Source organism: Cinclus cinclus, chromosome 2 (assembly GCF_963662255.1).
Source record: "Cinclus cinclus chromosome 2, bCinCin1.1, whole genome shotgun sequence".
NCBI lineage: Eukaryota > Metazoa > Chordata > Aves > Passeriformes > Cinclidae > Cinclus > Cinclus cinclus.
Genome location: NC_085047.1, coordinates 113,300,534 through 113,327,358, shown reverse-complemented (window position 1 = coordinate 113,327,358; position 26,825 = coordinate 113,300,534). Strand labels below are relative to the sequence as shown.

At 44.0% G+C, this 26,825-nt stretch overlaps 1 protein-coding gene across 1 annotated transcript in view; it reads left to right on the top strand.

Annotated features, from left to right (window-relative positions):
* UMODL1 (uromodulin like 1) overlaps positions 1-26,825 on the top strand; it is a 47,361-nt gene that overhangs the window by 1,566 nt on the left and 18,970 nt on the right. Inside the window, exons 2-11 of the mRNA XM_062514975.1 lie at positions 3,011-3,253; positions 10,173-10,279; positions 11,516-11,708; positions 13,139-13,279; positions 14,091-14,207; positions 15,492-15,767; positions 17,202-17,314; positions 19,800-20,019; positions 23,476-23,613; positions 24,229-24,900. Of these exons, the coding sequence (XP_062370959.1) occupies positions 3,011-3,253; positions 10,173-10,279; positions 11,516-11,708; positions 13,139-13,279; positions 14,091-14,207; positions 15,492-15,767; positions 17,202-17,314; positions 19,800-20,019; positions 23,476-23,613; positions 24,229-24,900 (2,220 nt within the window). The remainder of the gene's footprint in view (positions 1-3,010; positions 3,254-10,172; positions 10,280-11,515; positions 11,709-13,138; positions 13,280-14,090; positions 14,208-15,491; positions 15,768-17,201; positions 17,315-19,799; positions 20,020-23,475; positions 23,614-24,228; positions 24,901-26,825) is intronic.

Below are 26,825 nucleotides of genomic sequence, written 5' to 3'. Positions count from 1 at the left end.
TTTCCCTGACACCTTCAGTCCAGCTTCTGGCACTGAAGGCATCTTCTTGTACCACCACAGCCTTATCTCAGAACTTCTCCTTAGGCTTTGGCAGCCTCATTCTATACCTAGCGTGTGTGTGTGTGTATGTGTGTGTGTGTGTATATATATGTACATAGTATCAATGTTTAAGTATGAAATATGACTTCATATCTGCTCTGACAGCTGTAGCTTCCAATTATAAACTGTGTCTAATTCTACACCATCTTACTCTCAGTTTCATACCTGTATTTATGTTGCACATTGCTGTAGAGACTAAGCCAGCTCAGCTGACATTGGAATTTTTAGCTTTCCAGCACTACGTCCTCACTGCAGCCTCAGCTCTGCATGGACAACATGAATCCTCAGTGCCCTCCTTACTCCTTACTGGAAGTTTTTCCCTTCCAGTCCTTGCTTTGCTCTTGCCAGGCTTTACATGAGCTCTGAAGAAAAGGAAGTATCATAGGGATGAGGAACAAGGCTGAGCTCTTGCTTTTTACATGCCCTACTCCCCTCTAACCTGATTTTATACTCTAAGAGTATATTTTATACTGTAACTTGTTTTCATGGAATGGTATTTGCCCTGCTCCTGCCTCCTTCCCTGGTCACAACAGATTTTGTGCATTTTCTTCAAGGAAAGGCTATAACCACGATTATTTAGGTATGAATTCTGTTCCACTGTGGTTATTTAACCATCCAGATTACAAACTAATTTTTTAAAAAACCCCAGAACAACAAATAAAAAAGCAGAAGCAAGATTTCCCCCCCACACACACACACACACCTACATGCCTAGAAGCATTTGCAGAGAAAGGTATTCTTGGAGCAGTCTCAATACATGGCTAGGGAATGCTTTCCAAAATGCAGTGACAGCTGCCTGCTTCTTGTCAGGCACTTATGCCTCATGTGGGGTGTTAATGGATCAAACCCACTGAATAAAAAGCAGCCCCTTGATCTCCCATTCCTGCTCCAGAACCCACTTCGTTTTCCTTTCCCATTCTCCCGGAGTGTTATCCTAAAGTCAGCTGGAGGCAGAGGTCACCTTGCTCTCTCTGGCTCCCTTCTCCTTCCATTTCCTCCCGCACAGCCACGTCAGAGCCCCATCCCAGCCTTTGGGATCCTCTCCTGGCTCAGGCAGGGTCTGGGCTTTGAGACTGGCCGGGTGTCGTCCTGTCCCTCTCGGGCACCTGCTTCCACTGCCTGCTCAGGGACAGGGAGCAGCCCTGGTGCCAGTCAGGGATGTGGAGAGCTCCCAGCCGCTGTCCCCAGAGCTTCAGGGAGCAGGCACAGAGCTGTCCTGCTGGAGGCTGCCCAGGAGGAAGGAGCAGGGACTGGGGTTTCCAGCGATGCCCTCACTCTCAACATTTTCCCGCTGAGCTGCTCCAAGCAGCAGCACGGATTCCCTGGAGCTCTCTGGCTCTCACATGCACTCCCTGGAGCACAACCAGGCTTCAACTCTGCCTTTTGCTGCAGGAGGAAGGCACAGATGAGTGAGGCAGAGCAGGGCTGGGCTTCCAGAGGCCATTTCTAGACACCAAGTCTATTCCAGGATTTCTTCTGGACTGTCCCTGCGCTGCAAAGGGTTCCTCCTCCCCAAAGCCCTTTTCCTAGTACTGCTCCAATTGCACGAATGTCTTTCGTTTAGCTGGAAAGCTAAATGTGATAAAAGCACAGGATTCCTAAAAGCCCGACAATTCTTTTTTCTTTTTTCTTTCTTCTTTAATTGTTCTAAGATGTTTCTTGTTTTCAGGCAGGAGATAAGTTGTACAAATAAGACAAGCTGTAAATGTTTTAGTTCTATGCCTGTTGTGTATATTGTGTTAGCTTCAGTCTGTCTGTTGGCTGACCCTGGTGCCCTCAGAGCTCTCAGAAAAATAAACCAGTCCTGCTATATTTGAATCTCCACAGCTAATTCATATTTATCCTTATTAAAGTTTCTTCTGCTTTGGCTATAGGATGATGCAGGCATTTTAATTCCATCCGATCTGCTTCCCAAATGGGACACAGGGTGACTCAGCCCCTCTGGCTTCTGTAACATCTCATTAGGAGCCAGCCTGGTGTCTGTGACATGACTGTAGGTTGCTTGCTGTTAATTCTTAAACTCCATCTGCTTTTGTTGCTGTTGTTGGGTTTTTTTTGTGTTGTTTGGTGTTGGGGTTTTTTCCCTCTCCCTGCTGAAGTATTTCAGTTTTAAGTAAAGCACTTAACAAGTTCAACTCCTCATCAGAAATGGTTTCAGAACTCTGGAAGCCGAGTCCCATCCCCAGACCTGTGTGAAATGATGCAGTTAATGACCTTATCACTGACTTTGTTTGTACTCAAAGTCAATGAACCACTGCAGGTTTCCAATGGCATGATCAACAAGGCCTACTACAAATGCAGAGAGGCAGCATAGGATCTCCAGGAATACCTTTTGTGTCAGATACCTGGAAGTGCTTCCCAGTGATGTATGAGTACCCAGTTTTAGCCTGGGGTGATGTCTGAAGGATGTCTTATTCCAGACATCTACTGTGACTCATCTGCCCATGAGTTCCTCACCCTTTGTTCCCTTTGTAGTCAGTGGAGAGTGATGAAGGCTTTGGCAGCAGGAGGCTGGAGTGGGCTTTTAAACTACTTGGATGACTCTGCCCTGGAAGTGCCTATTGTACTCTACTGTCAATTTATATTAACATATGTAAATTTCGTTAATATTGACTTGAATTAAATTGCCCTTTTTCTGCCTTGCTCCAAGAACTCTTTGAATTTTCTGCCAATCTTCCTCCTTTCATGACCAAAGTGATGCCTATGACAAGCAGTGACTACCAATTCTTTCTAGTGTCTCTTTTTTGAAGCAATGCTCTTCCCAATGTTAGCCTTGCTGGAAATCATTCATCTGTGTTGGCTCTGTCATTGCTTTCTTATAATACTGTTTTTCACTGGATACTGCAGGGAACTTCTGCTCTGGGGTGACAAGTTAATACCGATCCCTTTCTTTCCTGTTTCTATTTCCTAGAAAAAGGCCTCTCTTTGCTAGGGTACCATCTGTGCAACTACACCCTGACCAAAAGTGTGTTTAAACTGGTTGTCTACCAAAAGTCCTATGAGAAGAGCACATCCTGTGGAGGGTGGATCCCGTGGATGGTGTGTCCTCAGACACACTACAGAACAGAGTTTCACAGTGTTGAGGTCCCTGAAACCATCATTCTCACAGATTGCTGTGAAGGATATGAACAAGTTGGACTCTACTGCTCTCTAGGTAAATTTGAGTCAGATTAAGAGAGGAAGTAAATGCTTCTGATGGAAGAAGATTCACTTCAGCTGCAATGTGTAAAGGCTGAATTCAGTTCTGGGCCACAGGTTCCTATTCACTGAAATAAATTAGTTTAAAATAATGTACGGTAAACTTTGTCCAGCGTGGCAAGGAATAGGCACAGCAGATTAAAGCTCCTGATTCTTGCTCTTTGCCACCTCTAGTCACAAATTCACCAAACTTCCAGGGGAGCCTGAGGAAGGCACCTGCTTGTTAGCCCTCAAGGGCTCATTACCTGGCCAGGTTCAGCCAATATCCCTGGCCAGGAGCAATAATTCACTGTCTGGTGCAGTGTCTGCTCTGAGCCTGCCTGCATTTACACCAGGAGCTTTCCCCTCAAAAGTAATTCAGGATGCTCTTGGGATAATATCTCCTCTGATGTGGAGCAGAGTCTGTTCCCAGAATACAAACCCAATTTTGGTCCACATTTAAAAAAAACTGTGACCTCAGGGCAACTTGATACCAGATGCTTTCCAACCAGAACTACACTAGGACCCGTTTTCTTACGACTTGCTTGGTTACCTATGACTATGGGGTAGGTCTGAGGATTTTTTTACTAACATCTGAGTGTTAGTAAGACTCTACTCAGGAAGAATTAATCACCTTTGTCTCAAGATGGGAGCTTTTTCCCCTTTCCACATCAGGGTTACCAGTTGTCAATCAGGAATCCCCAGTTTCCTCAGACCTTGAGACACAGATGGAGTGCGTTCCTTGGGGAAAAGGAACTTTCTTTTTCCAGTGGATAAATGTGTATTCTTTTAAGTTGAACAGGCATCTTGAATTATCTAAATCAGCACTGAACTGTTCTGTCATCCAGAAAAGTTCTGCAGGACATAATTTTGTCTCTGATTTTCAGTATGACACTGCATTTTCTCTATTTCCACTTTTCAGTATGGAGCTGGGCATGTACATAAACACACAGGAACAGCAGATTGAGAGGAAAGGTCCTGTTGCAGCCCTGGCCCTTGTTTTGGGTCATAAGACTTGGGTGACTCAGATCTGTGGGAATGTCCCCAAACCTGCTCCTGCACCAGATCATATAACATGGCAAGGTTGGGGATGAGCCATATGTCCTGTCATGGGATCTGCAATGTGTCCATCCCACGTTTAAGTTGCTTCAGAGCATTGGAAAAAGAACTTCCAAGCTTTTTTTTTTTTTCCCCCAGGCATTTTCTCCACAGTCACAAGTTGAATATTATGTCTAGCAGGATTTTAACAGAAGGATGGGAACACAAAAATGGTCGATGTGTTTTACTTTTTGCTAAAATGATTTGCTAAAGAAGAGAAATTAAAGCGTAATTCCTAATTTACTGTATCCTGCTATTGTTTGTCTCCAAGGCTGTGGAGTCCTAGCAAAGCAGAATTTGAGCTGCTGATTACGGTATGCCCAAACAGATTTGTCAGACAGGCAAAGGCTAATCATCTCTATTTTCCAAGCATCAGTTCCATGCTGGGGAAAATCTCCAGTACATCTAATTATGGTTGAAAAGAAACTTCAGTGAAGTCTTTTGGATATACAGACATGTACATACATGTGTGCCTGTAAGTATCAAATGGCAAGACTGAGAGGCAGTCAGAGAAAATGGCTTTTTAATTCTGTAGTACAAGGAAGGAGCTGTGCCAGCTAAATGTGGAACAGTCACTGTGGTTGTCACTGTTTGCACAAGAAATGCAGGTGTTTCTGAACCTCTGAAAATCAAGACAATCTTCTTGTATGGAAAAAAAAAAGCATCCTGGTAACGCTTGAAATATTTTTTTCCCAGTATAATTCTGTCTCTTAAAAGCATCTCTAGGGATATTTTAGGCTTGAAAGCTGTTGATGATTCTGTTTCATCTAACATGAACAAATCTGTAAATCTCTTGTAAAGCTTAGCTGCAGAATTTCCACTCTGCCCTTGCCATGTTGTTGATGGGCATTCTGGGCAAGTTTGTCCATGAAATACTGTGGTCACCCTGACACTTTTTCCTGTCAAAGTTAATTCGGGAATATTTAAAACCATTTAAGGGTTTGTATGGCTTCTAGGTGATTTCCATGTTTACATTATTTGGGTATCTTTGCTTTTCAGGGCATTAGTCATAAATTCTGTGAATGGTAATGCACTGTCTAGACAAAGTCTTAAATAAATGATGAGAAGAGAAACTGGAACTGCAGAAATTACTGCACAGCACGCTGTTGAACTACTGTTATTTTCTTCTTGATGTTATCCGTGCTGGCGTGCTCTCCATCCTGCCAGGAGTGGAAAGGTCTCCATGACCTTTCACAGCAGCCTGTTCCTGGCCACTCCTCACCTTCTCTTCCTCGAAGGAAACAATTACCCCTGCCTGGGATATGGCAGGCCCTGCTTTTATTATTTCTTTGCTGGTGGGGAAAAGAATGTCTAGATCACTGGTCAAGGTGCTCTGGTAGTTCTCACTAGTTGTCCATTGGGATAGTGTTACAGGTGCACACACAAATGACTTTAACATTTTAAAATAACAGCTGGAAAGTTAAATATCTAAAGGGTAAGAAGTGCTGGGATTACTTCTTAAGGTAGAATTAAATAAAACAACCTTTGTTTTCTCTCTTTTTGCCCATGCATGCAGATCAGTGAACTCTTAATTACCTGATCCAGCATTTCCCAGTGCCCAGAGATGCTGGAGCCCCCCTGAGGAGTTCCCAGAGTGTGCCATCTTGACCTCCACGTTCAGTGCTCTGCTCAGCCTCTCACTGAGTAGAGAATTTATCACCTCTTAAGGTGAATCCTGGGGGATTCACAGGCAGCAATTTGTCTTCACAGAGGCTGTGGGAAGCGAGGGAACTTCTGTGTCTTTCACAGATGGGCAACCGAGCTGCAGAGAAACTGAGATCAAACCATTCTGTGCTGGTTTCAGACCTGCTTTCAGACAACTTGGGTGCAGTTTTAATTTTTTCATAAATTTATTCTGATTTTCGTGGTGCTTAATGCTGCTTTTAACAACTTGTATGGTTGGGGCACAGGGCTGCACGTCAAGCTCATGGACCTGTGAAACCCACGGCTCTGAAAGATTGTTCCACCATACAAAACTTCTCCCAGCATCTTGTCTTTTAGGTAGAGACAGGATCCAGTTCTCCAGACTTTTTTCCAGCTGCCTGAATAGATGGTGTGGTTATTTCTCCTGGTGACTGGCTTGCTGCCCACTTTCCAGCATGAGATGAAACCAGAGAGCTCCTTATCTGCTATCTACCCCTGCCTGATCCCCAGCTAGGGAGGGAAAGAGTGCATCAGCATGTGATGAAGACTGGCTTTTAAGCACTCATGAGCAAAAATACCTTGAAATAAGAAAGCCCAAGGCAACTTCAATTGTGGAGTTTCTTGAGAGCACTTGATTTGCAGTGTTAAAGCCATGCTTTAATTGGTGTGCCTCGAGTACACAACTTCTGAAGGTTTTCAGAAAAACAACTGCAAAGTTAAAAAATGCTCATTGTAGGTGTCCAGGCAGCTCTCAGCAGGGATGGGACCTTTCAGAGCTGGCATGCAGATGTTCCCATGCTGACTGTAGCCAGAGCAGCAGGAGCGGGGGCACAGCTGTGCCTGTGCTTGGCTGTCACAGGAAAGCCAGGGCACAGTGGTGTCACATATGGGCAGCACTGCAGCATCAGCCTGGGGTGGGAAGGTTCCAGAATGTCCTGTGGCACTTCAACTAGAAGCAGGTGGCTCTGGCTGCCCTGCAGTTCGTGTCCCCTGTGTGCCCCCAGCAGCTGCAGAAATGGGATTATCTACATCCCTGCCTGCTCCCTGCCGTGTCTGCTGATGGCAATCCTGTCTGGGAATTGCTTTGTTCCTTTTTGAGCCCACTAAAGTTGTCTGTCTCCACAGCCCCTGTGCTGACAAACTGCAGAAATTCCCTCCTGTTTGAGTAAAGAAGTGAGTTCTTTCACCCATTTTATCATTGTTAGCTCTGATGAAAACCAGTTCCACCTTCACCTTGCCCCCTGCCTTTGGGATTTTGTAAACCTTGATCACAGCCCCCTCAGCCTTTTCCCCTCCAAGGCAAAAGCAACAGCCAGGAAGGGTGTTAAATATTTGTCAGATGCTGGAAATCAGCACAAATCCACACAAATCCCAATTAAACCCCTGGAGAAGCAATCAGGTTGGAAAACATCCACCTGAGCAAGTAAAGTCTTTCAATGCTCAAAGACCCCAAACTCAGGTTGTGTGACGAAAACTGCCAGCCTGCCTTTGGAACAGACTTTCCCAGGAGCTTTCTCTGTAATTTCATAGATTTGTCTCCACCTTCTGATACCTGAGACAAATGCAGGGTGCTGGTCCCTGGCTCTGCCACACCCTCTGGAAGAAAGCATCCCTTCCAGCTGGAAGGGGGGAGAAGAAGGGAGCTATGGCTGAGCTAATGCTGTCCCTCAGCATCAATCTCCTGGGAGATGCCCCATCCTGCACTCACAGCAGATCCAGCAGCTGTCCAGAGGCAGGCTGGCAAGTGACCTTTGGTTGCTAAGCTGCAGTTCTGCTTCCATACATTTGTGTAAATAACAGAGGAGAAAAGTCTGTACTTCATCCAAATGACAGGAGTTGGCTGGCTTGCTCCTCACTGCTTGCTTCTGGTAGGTGAGTGTCCCCAGCATGATTGAAGAGGAGGGCATAAATTGAATTTCCAAAGTGCATCTGGTACAATTAGGCAGAAATGTGAAGTGAATCCATCTCTGTTTCCGCTGATCTGAAAACTATGACCTTTTGATTTCAGATAAATGGCTACTGTGGCACCCAGCCAGGATTCAATAGTGTTTTCTGAGATTGCATGTGACTCATTAAACCATTTACACTGCAGTTAAACACACCAAAAAAAAAAAAATAGAGAGAGACCCCAATGGGAAATAAAAACAAACCTGCTTTGAACCTCAAACCTGAATCTCAGAGCTGGAGAAATTTCCACATGTGGGTCCAGATGGCCACAACCCACCTGGTTTGAACAGTGCAGAGCACTGGTGAATAGGGAATTTTCTAACACAGGCAGATCCCTTGGTGCTTGTGGCTGTGCAAAATCTGGTGTGAGAGGCTGCTTAGCTCCCTGCAAAGGAGGCTGAGAAGGAGCAATCACTTGAGGCTGGGAATGTGAGTGAGACTCAGCTAAGGGCACCTGAGGCTGGATCACACCTTAAAGTGGCTTTGAACATCAAGAGGGATATTTCTAGGAAAAGGACCTGTCTGGGGGAAACACCTGTAGTTCCAGCCCCAGAGAGAGGAGGACCTGGAATGTGCATGTGGCAGCAAGTTATGTAGATTTAGTTTAAGTCTTGATTAATCAAGATAATTTCCCTGGCTAAGAAGGTTACTTTGCTGAGGCCAAAAGTGCTAGATTCAATATCCCCTCCTGTTTCTCAGAAACCTCACATTTACTCTCATCCAGAGCCTTGGCATAAAAGAAATCATAAACCCACAGAAAAACTGACTGTTCATAATAGATTTATAATTTGCTGTGGACCTTTCACTTGCTATGGGGTTTATTACATTGAAAGTTGGTTTTCCTGCACCACAACTGTTTCCATTGCAACAATCAGGTTCATTTTTCTCCTGGCTGACTTGAATTGTCCAGTAAAGGATCAAAAACCTGGAGGTGCAAAACAAATGGAAAAGAGACTTCCTTCAGGTTGCTTAAAAAAACCAGAGCTGAGCATTACTTGGAGCTGTGTTTGACAGTGTGGGTAAAGAAATGAGTTTGTGGGGCTTGGAAATATTTTGTCTTTTCCTCCATAGAAGAGACTTTGTGCTGGCACTGACCCAGAACCACTGTCTGCAACCTCCTGCCTCGACTGCCCTCTCTGCAGGGCTCTCTGGCGTGGGCTACCAACCTCCTGGAGTGGCCAGCTGGAACAGAATTACTGCAACTAAGGTTATATTTGTGCCACAAAATGTTAAATGAAAGTTATCAATTACTATCTTACACAGTACCTGCTTTCTTTGATCATTATTATATACTATTTGGATTAGTCACAGTTGACATCAGGCACATTTTCTGTTTCACACTGCTTCAGTGTCTCCACATTTAGAAACTTAACTATGAGCCCATCTAGCCATAATTATTAATGGAAAGTTAGAAACTCAAAATTTCTGTAACAGAAATGTCATGGACAAGAGAAAGATCTGAGAATATTTACACCCTTGAAATGAAATAATGATATTTTAGGCTGCTGTTTTCTTCCCATTAAAAACTCAGAACAGACACGCTTCTAAAATGAGGAGGAGGTGTTTGGTATAAATTAAATATCACAATTTTATGGAAACAACTGTCTGTATTTTTGTTCTCAGATATGTTCTTTGTTACTTAGCACTCAATAGATCCAATGTATTTGCCTCAAGACCTGGTATTTGTCCAGTGAAGGATATGGAAACATTTGATTATCCTTGCACGTTCGATACTGAATGTCCAGGGCTGAAAAAATGCTGCAGCTCATCCAAAGGAGCAGGCTGTGTGGATCCCATGCCAGAGGGTATGTTACTGATAAATTCAATGCTGCTTCTAATAGAAATATCCTTAATTTTCCCTCCTGAGGGTGGGAGTGGGCAGGAAAACTGTTTCCATAGCTCTTCCTAAAACAAATACGGGACTCTGCCTTGGATGGATTCCAGGATATTCAGCTTCAGTGCTTGCACCAGTGAGCACTGAGTGCTGTGTGGGTGCTGTGGGTCCAGCAAACCTTCTTTGGCTCCTTCTCCTGGTTCCTCTGCCTGTGGCATATGGCAAACGATGCCCTAGCTGGTGGCTGCTCATGGGCTCCTCACATTTGCCAAGTTAAATCTTGCTTTGTTTCCTCAGAGCCTCCCTGAAGCTCTGTCGCCTTCTGTAGCACCAGACCTCAGATGACTTGGCTGTTTTATTTCCTATGCTGCAGGGAGGATGTTCTTGTACAACGTGACAGTGCTTGTGAAAATGGATTTCAGTGAATTAATTCGGGTGGATTCCCACCTTCTGAATCATTCCCGCCTTTTGCACTCCGTGGTATGTACAAAAACAAGCTCTTCCCTCGTTGTGCCCATGATTCTGTTACTCAGGGGCCACTCTTTGCTCCCCCTGTGTTCTGCCAGATTGATTTTTTTTGGCCCTATTTCTGGTTATTTCTGTTTTTCTGATTATTTCTGTATTTCTGATTATTTCTGATTACTGAATCAGCTGCGTCCTTAAGGAATTCAAGCAACATTGATTTATCAGCTTCTTTAGCAAATATTTCGGGTGTCTTCCAAGGACAATTTAATGATGTACTGAAATAAAAGGGGGTTTTCCTGCTTAAGAAGTGCTTGCTCCAGCTCTGGCTCAGTTCAGTTTTGGGCCTATGGCAGACTGAGACCAGACTTCAAGACCTTCAAAGCATGATGTTTTCTGGTGTGGAATTTTAAGTTAAGCCTTTCCAAGACAAAGGAAAATTATCTGCCATAATCTGCTGGCACTGATAGACGGGAGAATAGAAATGATAACAACAGCATGGGTGTAATTCTTCCTCCTATCAGATTTTCCCTTCTCATATCCTAAGAAAAGCAAGAAACCCTGGTCCTGTTGCTGTGTAGTAGGGAGCAGGGGCAGGGATCCACCAAGGCTTTTATGTCTTGGTGTAAAACAAGCTAAGTGAAAGTCAAGCACTCAAGAAATGGGGAGTTGAGGTGAAGCTGTTTAATGAGCTGCTACTCATGTCCTGCTGTCCTTTCCACTAACTCTTAATGCTCAGCCCTGCAGCAGATCCCTTCTCTCATTCCTGACTCTCAGCTGGGATGGCTTGGTGTCTCTGGGGTCTCTCTGTTGCTCTTAATCCCACCCCCCATCCTGAGTCTATTGCTTTTCTCTTTTTCTTTCTATTGCCCTTGCCAGCAGTCCATTTAGCTGTTCAGAGTAAGACGTGTTGGACAGGTTTATTGCAGATGAATTGTTGTGCCCTGTTTAATGCATTGTAATCCACTGAGACTTTGCAAAGCAGAACTTCTCCCACCTCTTCCTGGGTTATTCCTTCTGCCAAAGCATTTTGAGATCAGCTCCACGCCCCCATTAGCTTGGCATTTCTGTAACATAAACTGTTGTGAAATGTGAAAATAAGAACTCACCTTGCATAAATACAGGCCTAAACATCACCACTTCGCCATGCTTTCTGAATTTTTTTCTACACTCAGATTGTGATAATAACCATTGCATAATTCACGTGCTGGGAAATGACCAAGGTGCTCCAGTGTTTGCTGCCCTGTTTTCCAGATCACTGGTGCATTGCAGCCCCTGAATGCCTCTGTGCACCACATCCAGAGTACCCGTGGGGACATCTACACAGGGACAGTGGCCTCCCAGGTTCTCCTTGGATTGCAGCACCCAGCTCCCCTGGCAGAGGTTTCCTCCTCCCTGGAGGCCATGGTGAAGCACGTGTACGAAGTGATTGACACGCAAGTGCAAGGTCACTGATTGTAATCCTGTCGAGTTTTAGGGGGTTTTGTCCCTCTTCGCTTGGGATCTCATTTATATAACCATTAATTTGCTTTCAAACATAGCACAGAGGATCTTGCAAACTTTGCAAACACAAGGTCCTGACCTTTCTGTTGATGGAGAGTTAATGATTATTTTGGAGTGAATAGTTTGGAAGGGAGTGCTTCTGAGACCTCAAATTTATTTTCTCCCAATAACATGGTTTTTCAGATGAAAAAGCAAATATGTGCATATTTGTAGCACAGTCATTAGTTGTATTAAACAGACTGTTAAAAAACCTGTTTTCTTTGGAAGCAGATATATTCTGTTGCCATGTTACTTCCAGTAGCTTGTATGAAACAAGTCATATTTATAGTCTGTTAATTACTATAGCATATTACTATATACTTTCTAAATATTACGTAAACATTTTATTATATTAATTTTAAATTATGTCAATCTACTTATTGCTCTGCAGTTACACAGAAATGAATCATAAGCACCATTTTCAGTGCTCCTTATTTTGTGTTTACTCAGTCCAGCTTTCAGTGAAATCACTGGGTAGTCCTCCTTCCTCCTGTGCTGACATCTCAGGTTTGGATGGCATCCTACAGGTGTAAGCTGGAGCTGCCCCTAATTGTGCCCTAAATCCAAAGAATTAGGGCAAAAGGTGATAGGGTGATTAGTTTTTGTTGTTGTTTGGTTTTTTTGTTGTTTTTCTTTTTTCCTTAGGGTTGGGATTAAATGTATGAGGTGGCATTTTTTGTTTGGACTTAGATGTTTATTAATTCTTATTTATATTACAGTCTCACAAACTGTGAGTTCTACTGCACTTCAAGCTAACAAGTTAAAAATGGAGACGTATCTTTCTTTCTACAAGGCTCTTTAAGGGCAAATTGTTTAATTAAGAAATGACACTTAAATTATTTTTACTTTTAACCTAATAACTAATTACTTGTGGCCAGCAGTGTGGACTTTTCTGTTCAATTAAACAAGATCACTCAAACCTATGAAGAAGAAGGTGAAGAGGAAAGACAAACCTCTGCCTTAAAACTTCCATTTTGCTTTATATATATTACTATATTCTAAAATCTTAGAATCTAAGTTTTTCACCATGTGATATTACATACTTTTATTCAAACTACACACCTATAATCCTGGTTCTATAATTTAATTTTGGAAGCCTTCTCTATGGCTTCAGGTCAAAAACAGTGTTTTCTTGGAGGTCAGTGCCTGTCAGCACAAAAAGTTTAAAATTCTCAGTTTTCAGGGTTCCAACAGGTGATAACATCCAAAATGGCTTTAACAGCATTACTGCAGATTTACACTGAATTTATCATAGCCAGAGCCTGGTCTACACACAGTGCAGATAAATCTTGCTGCTGCTCCCAATATCTGTGCAAAGTGTGTTGTTCTTCCTAGATGTCAATGAATGCTCTTATGCTGAATTCAATGCTTGCCCTGAGAAAAGCAGCTGTGTAAACCTGGAGGGTTATTACAGCTGCCACCCTCAGCATGAACATGCCACTGTCATCCCTCTCTGGCTGAGCCCAAGGAAGGAAGGTAAGAAATCCAGGTCTCACCTTGGGAAGTGCTGAGGATGTTCCTGCAGAGCTTTGTGCTCCTTTGCAGAAGCACTTTGCAGGAGTCACCTGCAGGAATTTCTGGTGCATGACTGCCCCTTCTCCTCCTGTTGGGAGAAAGTACCACACAAACCTGTTACCTATTTCTGATGGAAATGCAGAGTATTTCTTTCACCGTCCCTTGCTGTTTCCTCTGTGTCACCCTCAGCTGCCCTCCCTCACCTGCCAAAACCTAAAACTTCATGCCCTACTGCTTCTCAGAGCAAATCACTTGTTGTCAGTGCACCTCCCCATTCTCTTGAGAAACAATTAATGGCATTATTTCTACAATTTTCTTTCATCCTGTTTTGACTGAAGCCTGGACTCAGTGGTTGCATGATCCCACCCTGAGCTGCTGCACTGCTGCTGAGCCCTTTGCTGCAAGCTGCTGGAGTTTGGCACTGGCTGAAATAATTCCTTGTGGTACCAGTTCAGCAAAATATACTTACAGCCCACAGACATCCATGGGGCTGCTAATAGGCTTTAAGATAATGAGATGAATAGGCTTTAAGATAATGAGATGAATAACTGCTCGCAGATTCGATGCTTTAGTTAGAAAACAATTTTACAATCCCTTAATCTCAAAAATTAGGATAATGTATTACTTTATGCTTTTGTGATAAGTTAATACTTCTATTTTCTATTTATACTACTTCTATTGCTGCTTTTCATGTGGAAAACATGAATGGTATTATTTTGGATTTGCTTTCTTAGAAATACTCTAACTTTCTGATAATATGATTTTCCCCTAGGCACTGTAGCATCTACTCCAAGTTCAGTAAATGCTGTTAACATTGGCAGTAGCTCTCCTTCTATATGGAATTCAAGTCTTTTGTCCATAACCAACCAATCTACAGATGCTGGGTGCTGTAAGTAACCTTGGATTTTAATAAATGTTTTCTTTGATTTATGATGAGAACAAACCTCAGTAAGTTTGTGTTTACATGGGTGATCCAGCTCTTTCAGGCAAGAGTTATTACAATCCTTTTAACAACACCCTGTTCTTCTGTGGGAAGGAATAGATTTAAGTTGTTCTTTGAGAGTTCAGAGAGACAGGCTAGATATTCTTGATCTTCATCCACAACTTGATGGAAGCCGAAGCCAGAGGAATTAAACTGAGGCCCCTCTAGTGCAGGGGGAGAGTGGCTTTGGGGGTGTTTGGCAGCCATCTGGCTCAGAGTGCTGGAAACAACTGTGTTCTGTTGAAGCAATTTATTAAAGCAGCCTTTATTTTCCCTTAGTCTAACCATTAGTATGGAAGACTTGAAGCTGTGGCAGCAGCATGCCATGGTCTCTGGGCTAGCATGGGGTGTGATGCTCATCTCACCTGGCCCCAGCTCTCTCCAGCAGAGGTATCTTGTCTGAGCTCTCTCTCTCCCTCTCACCAGACAGACTGGCTCTGCTGCAGGGCCACTCATCCTACCCAGTTTAAACAGCTCCTCCTCCCAGGAGAGGAATCATCCCTGGAGGGCCCTGTCTTTTCCCATTGACATGACAATGATTGCACTGGACTAGGGTGGAACAACAGGTGAAGAACTGCATGCCACTCTCCCCCAGCCTCTGTTAGCTGGGCTCTGGGGGGGGTTTCCCAGGATAAATCCAGACAACTTTTGCCTGAACGGGTGCATTTTGGTGATTAAAGTGACAGGAGTCGAAGCAGGTGTCAACACATGCAGAGTACCCAGAGTCACCCTTCCACACCTATTCCTGTTGCTTGCAGCCGTAGCTCAATAGCTGATTATTTATGTGACTGGAGATTTAGAGGAGATTATGTTGTCCAGAGGAATTGTGGCTGCCTCATCCCTAGAAGTGTTCAAGGCCAGGCTGGACAGGGCTCTGAGCAGTGGAAGGTATCCCTGTCTTTGGCAGGGGGTGGAACTGGATGATCTTTAAGGTTCTTTCCAGCCCAAACTACTCTGTGACTCTATGATTCAATAGAAATGCATATAGTAAAAGGAAATAAATAGGTTAAATACTAAATCAGTCACTCTAGTGGGATGGTTCATGGATGAGGGGATCTGCTACTGTGAGAGGGGCAGATTCTGTCCTGACACAAAGAGAACCTTACCCTAGTGACTGTCAAACTACTTCTCTGTAGTGGATTTAGAACAGCACAAGACTTTGAAAGTGAAATGTTGCTTTTTCTGTGCCAGCTCTTCCTGGGACTGCAACAGATCCCTCTGCAGTTACAAACCATCGAATCCTCAGCGTTAGCAGCCACAGCTTTGAAATGTCCTGGCTTGTCAGTTCCACTCGGAACCACACTTTCCAAGTCCGGGTATCCAAAGGCAATGAAACTGTGCAAAGCCTCAAGACAGAGGAAATGCAAATGGATGTGTCTCACCTGGAAGCAGGTGTGATGTATTCAGTAGAGGTCAGCTATGAAACTTGTGGAAAAACCATTATCTCCAGTCAAAATGTTAAAACAGGTAAAGAAACACTTTAAAATACATATATAAAATACACTATATCTCTATCTCCTCCCTTCTCCTCCTTCCATCCCTACTCACTTGCAGTTCAGCCGTGATCCTCCGGTCCCCACTGAACAACATTTCCCACCTTCTTCAACACTTTTTATCTCATCTCCTCCAGCATTTATCCAACACAGAATATCAGGCAGCAGAGCTTTGGCCTTAGTTGATAAAGCAGTGCTGGAGCTGATTAGACTATTACAGATATCAGGCTAAGCTATAATTCTTTTTAAAAATTTATTTCTTGGTGCCTGGCACTGCTTTCTGCTGCCACCCATTTCCCAGCAGGCCTCGCTTTTTCGTGGCTGATGGCTGTGGCCAGTGGGAAATGCAGGCAACTGGTTTGTCAAGGGCTCAGCTGAGCTAACAAGAGTGCCCGGAGGAAGGGCAGATTCTGCTGAAAAAAGGATTAAAGGGAATTACAAGGACTGAGTAATAAAGCTGCAGACTACCTGCCCAGTTCTTTCAATTAACTGGTGGTGGGAGCTTCCTGAGGCCCTAGTGTGTTGATCAAACATAATTTTGCTTTTTCTCTAGTCTTAAATTATTTCCTAAGCCTCCATGCAAATAAAGAAATAAATCTCTCCCCCTTTTTTCAAAGAGCAGGCAGTGAACTATTTATTACTGACCACAGTGGGAATGCTGCTGTTCATGTTTATCCCTAAGAGCCTTCCCTTTGATGAAATGAGGGATGACTGCAGTTTGGGTCAGTAGGAAATTACTCCCTTTGTGTAGGGAAAGTAGGAGGTCTAGTGGTTATGAAAACAGAGTGCTAAACTTCAGAGTATGAAGTCGGAGCCCTTGAGAAAAAGAAAAGTTTTCCAAGAATCAGTCCAAGGAGTAACAGACTTGGAGTGTTTATACAGGACAAAGCAGTTAGAGATTCCTTGGCTCTTGGTTCTGGCTCCTATGCTCTGTACAGTACCTGTCAGGGCTCACCACACACACATGCACAGCTTTTTGTTGTATTTTCAGTTTAAGATTGTATTTACTATCCCCATTACCAAGATCAGGAAAATAAATAAATAAAAACTCTGACTGGCAGGCCAGAGATGAGCCCACAGGTAATTCAACCCTGGATGTAACTTCAAGGCAGGAGTTATGTAGGGCCAGGCCAGGTATGTGTAAACCCACACATAAAGTATGTGTACACCCAGTTCTCATGCAGTTGCAATTAGGCACCAAAATATCTCTTTAGACCTGATATAAGTGCATCTTCTTGTTGTATCAGAAGCTTGTAGGAGCCTATTTGCTTTATTTTTTTGATTTAATACCAAACTCCCTCAGTCTTGTCCTCCTTTCTTCCATCAGCTGAGATTTTGGTCCAGGTACATGAGTTTTAACTGAATCTTTTCCTATTTTGTCAGTGTGTTTTAATGTTGTGTCCTACAGAAGCCAAGATATTTGGTGGTACTATGAGGATTCTCAACTACAACTTCACTGATGATTTCCATAATTCCAGCAGCTCAGCATATGAGGAATTTTCAAAACTGCTGCTTACAGAGGTAAAATGACTATATCTCTGGTAATTTATATATATATTTTTCAATGTAAAATGTATTTAATTTAATAGAGGTTTTCAGGCCTGGATGAAATATTCCTTCAAAATCAGCATACTATTTCCTGTGACTTTTCTTTATAATAACATAATTCAACTGCCTAGACAGATCAAGCCCCTGGCATTGTTAGCACTGAAGCCAGTGAGAATTTTTTCCTGCAAAATAGTGAAGGAATTATAAATGCAGGCATGCAACAGGCATTCCTTCCCTTGGATCTTTAATTTGGCAATAAACTCACAGTAAATTAACTTGAGGCTCTTTAATGGATTATTGAAATGGCATTACTTGCAGTCATTTCAGCACAGTCTGCTCAATAAATTAATTACTCCTCTCAAAACTCTTTCTTCTTTCAGAAAAGTAGCTGGATCAGGCTTTCTTCTTCAGCCCCATTCCCTGCCTGCACACGTGGCCACTGTTCACATTCAGATGTAACCAGCCAGAAACAAAACTTGAGTCACAATGTCTGGTGCCAGCTCTCAGCTTCCCAAAAAAGGGGGAGGTTTCAGGTGGAGCAATCTACAGTTTTGCTGCACGGAACAGGGCCCATAGAGAGGAATTGGGATCTCCATCCAAAACAAGGCTTTCCCAAAACAAAGAGTGAGTCATAATCATGTGTGAATTTAAATGCAAGAGAAAAACCCAAAACAAGAATGGAGCTATGTGTTCAAGGGCGGCAGAGAAGAGGCATTTGCCCAACAGAAATTGCTAGTTGAACCTCCTCACGTGGTTTTATTTCCCACAGTTGCACATTGTTCACTTTTGTTGTGTAGGAAGATTTTGGTGAGTGAGTCTTCTCTGAGATTAATGCAGACCTGATTGGCTTCATCGGGTTGGGAAGAAAAAGGGGCATTGCCCATCAGTGTTGCTTCTGCCTCCTTGGGTGCTTGTGAGCACAACATCCCCCTCTCATTTCTTCTCTCCTCATTTTCTTGCCTCTCTACCCTGATATCAGCTTAGACCAGCTAAACAGATTGTCTGTAGGAATCTTTTCGAGCAAGCTTTGCCTGAATGGGAATAAAGCTGTGCTGATTTATGGCTCTGAGATTTGTGCTCGAAGGCACGCTTTGAGGTGTATGCAGGAACAAAAGGCTCAGGCAAGGAGCTGCCTTCTAGACATGTAAGGTAAAACTGCCAGCTCCTGCACAGCTCAAATATTGACAGCAGTGTGCCAGCTTCAGTGTTCAGAGCAATGCCATTTGTTCAGCTGAAGTGACTGCTCACTGGTTTGGTAATTAACCATGATGTAATTGTGATACTGCCTTGAAGCTTGGGTGTCTCAAACATGTTTTTTGAAGTTATCCACCCCATTTTTCTTGTCTCTCATCCCGAGGTTTCTCTGTTATTTGACTCAGCTGCAGGCTAAACTTGAACTGAGTTTCAAATGCTCCCTGGGAACTAAAGCCATGCCCACACTTGTAAATGAAACAAAATGCATATATGACATACAGAGATAACATCACGGCCCTGCTGTATTCACTTAGCAGAACAGTTCAGCTCTGCTGCAGGCAAACAGCCAGGGGCAATTCTGCTCCCTTGAGCCAAAAATTGGAACTTGGTTTATAAGACCAGTGGTCAGATGGATACAGTTTTAAAACGTATCATGGAATTATATAATCACAGAATGTTTTGTGTTGAGGACACCTTAAAGATCATCCAGCTCCAATCCCCTGCCATGGGCAGGGACACCTTCCACCAGACCAAGTTGCTCAGAACCCTGTCCAATCTGGCCTTGGACACTTCCAGGGATGGGGCATCCACAGCTTGTCCGGACAACCTGTGCCAGGGCTTCACCACCCTCACAGTAAAGAAAGTTTTCCTAATATCTAATCTAACCCTACTCTCTGTCAGTTGGAAGTTATTCCCCCTTGTCCTGTCCCTCCAAGCCCTTGTAAATAGTCTTGCCTCATCTTCCCAGTAAGTTCCCTTGAGATACTGGAAGGTCACATTTAAGTTTCCCCAGAGCCTGCTGCTTTCCAGGCTGAACAATCCCAATTCTCTCAGCCTTTCCTGACAGCAGAGCTGTTCTGATCTTGTCTCTTCTGGACTGGCTCCAGCAATTCCACATCCTTCCTGTGCTGGGCCCCAGGGCTCGAGGCAGCTCTCACCTGAAGGGACACAGGGCAGAATTCCCCTCTCTCCTGCTGCCTCTGCCGATTTTGGTGAAGCCCAGCACACAGAGGATTTCTGGGTCCCAGTGCCCATGTCCAGGGCACGTCCAGCCTCTCATTCACCAGCACCCCCAAGTCCTTCTCAGCAGGGTTGCACCAAGGAGACTCATTACTTTCTGCCACAATAATCTCTGAAAAATTAAGATTTGTGAAAGAATTAGGAACTTTTCTTTTTACAGCATCTTCTATGTTGTGTTTATATAAATATTTAAAGAGGTACCTGTTGCGTCCCTAATTGTCAATGCTTCTCTCCCTTTGCTCAGCTTGAAAATTCATTTCCACCCAGCATTTCTGCCTTGTACAAATCTGGGAAGCTGAAAGTGCAGATTGAATCCCTGTCAGCAGGAAGTACCATTGTGAGGCTTAAAATCATGGTGCAGGATCCTGAGTTTCCAGTGGATGCCTCCACATTTGCCCCAGTGCTTTCCTACCTGCACAATGGCTCCGTGCTTGTGGTGGATCAGCAAAACACTGCAATAGAAGGTATTTTTTTTTTTTAATGAAGAAAGCAGCGTTTGTGTTTTATGTGCAGTATCACCAATATTATTCACAAAATAGAGAAACAAAGGACGTGGTTTGTTGAAGAGAAAACCATGATGTGAGAATTCTTCCAGGGGTTTTATCCATAAGCCCAGAAGGGTAAGATAAAATAGCACTGGCTGTCCCCAGGTACCTGCAGGCACTGTTTCTCCTCACTGTGTTTAACCCAAGTGGAGTCCTTGGTTTCCCTGTTCATTTTCCTCCCTCTCCTCTCTGTCCCCAGTTGGAAGTTTGCCATGTCTTTCTCAAGGTGAATGGCAGACAGGATTACTGTGGAATATCTATAGCCTTTAGAAACACATGCCCACTAGACAGTTTTGTGCTTCAAGATTGGCAGACCTATTTGGACCAAGGTTTAAGGAATCTAACATCTTCACTCTGGAAATCCAGCCAGAAGAATTCCCAAATGTCCTTTATGTGAATAGGACTCAAGAAACATGCATGGAATTTATGTTAAACCAGGCCTTTGTTTGATCTTCTGTAATCACCACTTCTATCTCAAGGGATTGAGTTCTGTCCTCAGGTTTCCCAGCTGGCAGAGACAGCAGAGTTCAGAAAGTTGCCAAAGATAACAGAATGGGTTATTCTTCTCTCTTGGTGTATTGAGCCTCTCTGAGCAGGAAAAACTCCCTTTAGATTTGCAGAGCATATGGAGGTTAAGGAGAACAGGATAGGAAAAATATAGGAGACAAATATCACAGTGGCAGCTGAGAACTGTATTTCAAGATGCTGATGGGTGCCAAAATACTTTGTAAATTTTACTGATCCTGGGACCAAAAGGCTGAGGAAGAAGGTAGTGATAGCTCTGGACCATCACTTTAGCTGCAGAAAGCCAGGTGGCTTCCAGTAGCACCACACTGATCCAGGGGCACAGCCAACACCTCCACTCCTCCTTAGGGGCTGAGAAAAGGGATTTATTTCTTAGCTCTACCCTAAGAAGTGTCTCTTCAACATGAGTTTCCTATGTGGAAAATAAGGAGAAACCCACAAAGGAAGTATTTGTATAATGGGATGTTTTGCTTCCTGACCCTGGAGATGCCCAGGGCATGACCCTTGGCAATAAACTCACCCAGATCTGTCCTCTGGATCCTCCCTGCAGCCTGGCCACCACCAGGCTTTGTGTTTGGTTTAGTGACAGTCCATTCAACTGTGAAAAACAGGGATGACAAGTCGAAAGGGACAGCACAACTGAAGGGAGTGAACCAGATCTCTTCAAAGATCCATAAATTATTAAGTTTATTGCCATGATGAATAGAGACAATAAAATCTGTTTTGTGGGGCATAGGAAGGGAGAGGAGAGGAGAGGAGAGGAGAGGAGAGGAGAGGAGAGGAGAGGAGAGGAGAGGAGAGGAGAGGAGAGGAGAGGAGAGGAGAGGAGAGGAGAGGAGAGGAGAGGAGAGGAGAGGAGAGGAGAGGAGAGGAGAGGAGAGGAGAGGAGAGGAGAGATGTGCTGAGTCAGGCCCAAGATCCTTCTAGCACAATGTCACTGCCTCAGTACCAGCCAGGAGTAAATTCCTGGAGAAGGCATTACCTCCCAGGTAATTCAGGACTGAATTTCTGAATCCAGAGGGATTTCTTAGGCTTTGTTTATCCCCCATGAATGTCGTCCATTAAATCAGGTGAATCTTTAGCATATGCAACATCATTTGGCAAGGAATTTCACAGATTTTGACCCTTTGCATGTACCCCTTAGAGTTGCATAACAGGTAATCAGAGTGAACACAAAGGTGGCTTTTTAATAAATTGTGAACTAGGACTGTTGGTTGAGGTGTGTGTAGGGAAGTGCCAAATATGAAGGGCCAGAGAGGTGCCAGGAGTGCAGAAAGAGAGCTCAGAGCAGACCTTGGCTGAGATGTGATGGTTTAGAGAGGAAAAAAGCGCAGTGTATGGACGTGAACAAGTGATAGATACACCAGCCAGTGCCAGTGTTTTGACCCGATGCATAATTGAATGTGGCCATCAGAGGTGAAAGAATTTGCTTAAAAAGCTGTGCTAAGTGAGGAGAAAGGAAACCCTCAGAGACAATGGAGGCAGTGAATGTAAGCGATTTGGCAATTAGCATCTCTCAGATGGCGTTGGAAGCCACCAAGGGTCACAATTATTTCATAGCACAGTTAGGAATTAACAAGATTTAATCTCTGGTGTTCAGTCAATCCTGCACACTTCTGCATTCCCTCTAAGTGGCTTAGGCTAGAACTTAATAGGCAACTGCTGGCCATAGGCACATAAAATTGTCTAATGGAGATTATAATGGACACAGCAATTACCCAATGACAAAAAAAAAAGTAAAAAGAATTGAAGTATTAGATAGAAGGAAGGAAAAGCAAGCAGAAAGATGATTGCATGTATGTGCACGTACATGGAATGGGACATTCCTTTGTTTCAGAGAAATAATCGCCATCATTAATCTGCAGGTTTGCAGAACAAGCACTTAGGTTAATTTGTTATACACAACACTTTTCCAGCCTCTGATCAGAATTATTTGTCACAGAACACAGTTTTCAGCCTCATTTGCTGCTCTCCCTCTCTCAGGGCCCTGAGGCAGTGGAAGTGAGTGCACAAAGCAGTCACACAGGGAGGGCTCACCTGGGATTCACTGGAATTATTCCTGTCCAAAGAACTAACTCAGCCCTTGGACATTTGCTGGAACAGGATGTGAATGGCAACACAAGACTCCAGATACAAATCCCTCAAAAGAGGAGAGACTCAGCAATAAAATAGGTCTATAACTGCATGAAAAAGCATCTCTAACTGATTCAGAATAGCTGAAATCAGACGTAAGGAACACCCTTAGAGCCTCTTCATGCATTGATGAATCAGGATGTCTTTTCTGACACTACCACAAAGCAGGTCACAGTTTTACAGCATTACTTTTAAGAAGAAAAATGGTATAAAAAGAGATTTTTGCCCTTAGCACTTCCTCTGTTAAGAACAGAATAGCGCTTCCCCTGGGAGTTACTAGCATTTACTTTTTATTTGAAGCAGAAGATTATTTGGATTAAGTCTCCATTTAATGTTGCATCTACTGGTAGCTAGTGGTAACAGATCTATTAATTACCTGATATATCTGGAGGTGCTGTACACAGAACTTGGTATAATGAGTGATTTTGATATAATTGTAGTACAAATCTACAGCAGCTTTTTCACTTTAAATATGTTTACCTCTAAAAGCAATTATTTAAAAAGTCTTTACTCAGAGAAAATACTTTTTAGAGTACAAGAACAAGAGAATAACAAAACAGATCGTGTTCTGCATCACTCAGAGCTTGGCTGACAGATAAATGATGAAAAAGGAAGACCACATAAGTAAATTTAAAAAGGACTACTTAATGATTACTTCCATTTTAATGCAGCCAGCAGGGAGGCTCTCTGACCCTTGTTCTTGTTTTGGTCCCACAGACTGGGATGAATGTGCTTCCCAAGCTGAGAATGACTGCTCTGTGTTTGCAGAGTGTATCAATTTGATGGGCTCCTACATGTGCAGGTGCAAGACAACCATGGATACCAATCCATCCCGACCTGGAAGAAACTGTGAGGGTGAGAAAAAGGCTGGCATGTAGTTTGGTTTTTATTTTTTTGCCAGGAAACATTGGAATGAGTTGTGGGGATTTACATCTGCTTTTGTAGCATCTGTTTGTATAATTGCACCTTTGCAGTCTGTGGCTGAAGAGCTATATATGACCTGTCTCTAACTAACTACATATATTTATATTTTTATTTATTTTATTAATATTATATATAAGTATTTATAACATAAATACCTAAATATATTATATATATATATATAAATATATATATATTTTAAAAATAAATATATTCAGGTAAAACATCTTTAAGATCCTCCTTGATAAGCCTGATAACTGCAAGAACTACTCTTCCCTCTTTTGCTATGTCTGTGGCTAATTTCATCCCACCAAATTGATCCACAGCCTTGCCAAACAGAACAGCAGACCCGGGAATCAAATCTGCTTCTTTGTGTAAGCACGAACCAGATCCAACCCCATTAAATCACCCATTCCACTACGTGTTCATGAACTTTTTGCGATGCTGCCGCGGGGGGTTGAGTGGCCTTGCTGCCATTTTCAATTCGGGCCCTGGTGTCTCCTCATCCAGTTTCAGGCCCTGGTTCAGGGTGTGTTCGCTGTGTTGCAGGTGAGGTTGTGGATCCTCTCGCTGAAACCGCGGCTCCTGAAATAAGAAACAGCGCGGACTTTGCTGTTGAAGAAGGAGAGCCTGCAGGCCCTGCTGCCAACGGCACCATCCAGACAGGCCTGAGGCCAAGCCCCGTCACACTGCTCCCTGCTGCGCCGGCCCTGGGTGACAAACGAGCGTCCCACAGTCCCACCAGTGCTCCTCCAACCCCTTGGGAAAAAGGTCTGTCTCCAGGGATGGGTTTCAGCAGGGACAGCAGCCCCACGGCCACGGGGGTCACCCCCAGCAGGGCACTGGCCGCGGGCACAGAGGCCACGCGTCCGTGGCAGCAAAGCTCCGCGGCCAAGGCTGCTCTCCCAAACGCCTCTCCCAAGGCTGCTCTCCCACCCTTGGGCACAGTCAGCCAAGAGCAGCTCAGCTCAGTTTGGCCGTTTCCAAATCGAACGGCCTCGGCTGCCCCCAGGACTGGCACAGCTGCTGCTGTGCCCCAGGCTGGCTCTCGAGGTGGCCGCGACACAGCTCTGCTGGCCGCAGGGAACGCCGACGTTCCCGCCGCTCCGGGAGCAGATGGAGAGGCGGGAAGGCAGAGCAGCTCTTGGTCTGAGGGACACGCCGGGGCCTTGGGGTCACCGGCTCTGCCAGGCACCTCTGCAGCCCCCAGTGCAGACCACAGTGAGTACTCATCCCACGGGATCTGCGCGTGTGGGAATTCACTCGGGTGAGAAGCAAAGGCTCGCTCGGAGTTTGGAAAAAGGCATCTAAAACTATTTTTTTTGTGGAGAGCTAGGCTGAAAGGACAGTGCAGGAGGGAGTGTTCCCCAAATGGCTTGCAGCTGTACTGATTACCCAGGAGTGGAAACATCTGTGTCTGCCCAGTCTGTTTGGGGGACATAAAAGGGTGTTTTGGGTAGGCATGAATTACAGGCACTTGCATTTGGAGCTTGGGATGCAGGGACTGCTGTAGTTGGGGATGGAGTCTGCTGGCTGTGCTGTGAGGAGGTAAGGGACACCCATTAGTGCAAAGGTAAGGTAAGAAGATGTTGAGTGAGGGACAGTCAGGGTAAGGCATCTGGGAAAGGGATAGGTTGAGTTTAGCCAGTCTTGCAGAATGAAAGAAGGAATTGGTACTGTGTGAAGCTGCCTGTAAATAAGAAAAGGCATCAGTGTTACCTGAGAGAGGTCTATGAAAGAAGGAGAGAGGGCTAGAGTAGAGAGGACTGGTGGTGATACCAGCTGTGTCTGTCTTGAAATAACTGCAACATTTTTTCAATGCCAAAGTGATTTTCTTGGTGCCTGCATTTTTTTTTTTCTACATTGATAGGATTTTTCTGCAGCAATTGGCACTTTCTCTTTGCTAAATCAGCTTGTGAAAGCAATTCCTCTTCCTGGCAATGGTGCAGTGGTTTTTATTGAAGTTATGCTTCTTCAGCTCCAAGAGGAGGAAGCACATAGAAGAATGCACTGAGCATGGCTCATGGCAACATTTGCTGCTTGTCCTTTTGCCACACATCCTGGTTTTCCCTGCAGCCTCTGGCAGTAGCAGCTGTCTATGGATTAATTTATGGAGGAAAAGGCCCTGCCTTCCCATTCCTCTCAGCAGAGGATGCTTACTCAGAGTCCTCCAGAAATCCCCTGTGAGGCAGGAGCTGCCTGGAAACCTAAGAGACACTGCTTCAAGAGTTGTAGTTGGGAGTAACAAGGATGATGAAGATTTAATCTGTTTGGGTTTGGGCAGATGTGTTACAGCTAACTAGGGGATTTTTTTTTTGTTGTTGTTTTTTTGTTGAGTGGAATCATATTTCAGAGGGTCAGATTTGGTCTTAAAATTACAGTTTTGCTTGCAATAGGAGTGCTGCTGTCTCTGCCCATCACTAAATGTATTTTTTTCTGTAGTGTGTCACTATTCAGTTTGGCTACTTCAGTTTTGTTTCTGCTTGTCTTTATTCTGTCTCTCATGCCATCCACATCTCTCTGATCCTGTCACACTTCCTCTGCTCTTTTTTTTTTCTCCCTGTCCCCTGTTGTCTCATGTTCTTGGGGGTCTCTGCTCATCCAGCCCCACTTCTGGTGCTCCCTTATTCTTTTCTCCCTGGAAAATTTCTTTTTCAGCCATGTAAGGCCAGTTCTGCTGCCTCTCCAGCCTCTCTTGTCCCCCCAGCCCAGTTCACTGTGTCCTTTCCTGCCTGGCTTGGGCAGCTGTGCCAATGCCCTGTTCAGCTGCTGCCTTCCCCTAAAAAAGGGTGGGGTTTTTCTGTGGTTTTTTTTTTTTTTTTTTTTTTTTTTTTTTTTTTTTTTTTTTTTTTTTGGAAAACAAAGATATTTTTAAGTATAAAGGCTGCTCCTGGCTGAAAAAAAAAAAAAAAAAGAATTCTAGACAAGATAAGTTTTGTTTATGAAACCTTTTTATATTCTTGATGAATCAAATGTTCAGCCAAGTGCTTTTTCTGGGAAAGAAACTTGTGAAGGGCTTATGCCTAAGGAGTAAAAGCAAGAGCCCAAGAGCCACGGAAGTGGTAACTCACTAGCCCAGGGCAAGAAATTCAGAGGGCAAAAGCTCATGTTTGGTGAAGTTTCCTATGCAGCTCCTCCTTGTGGCA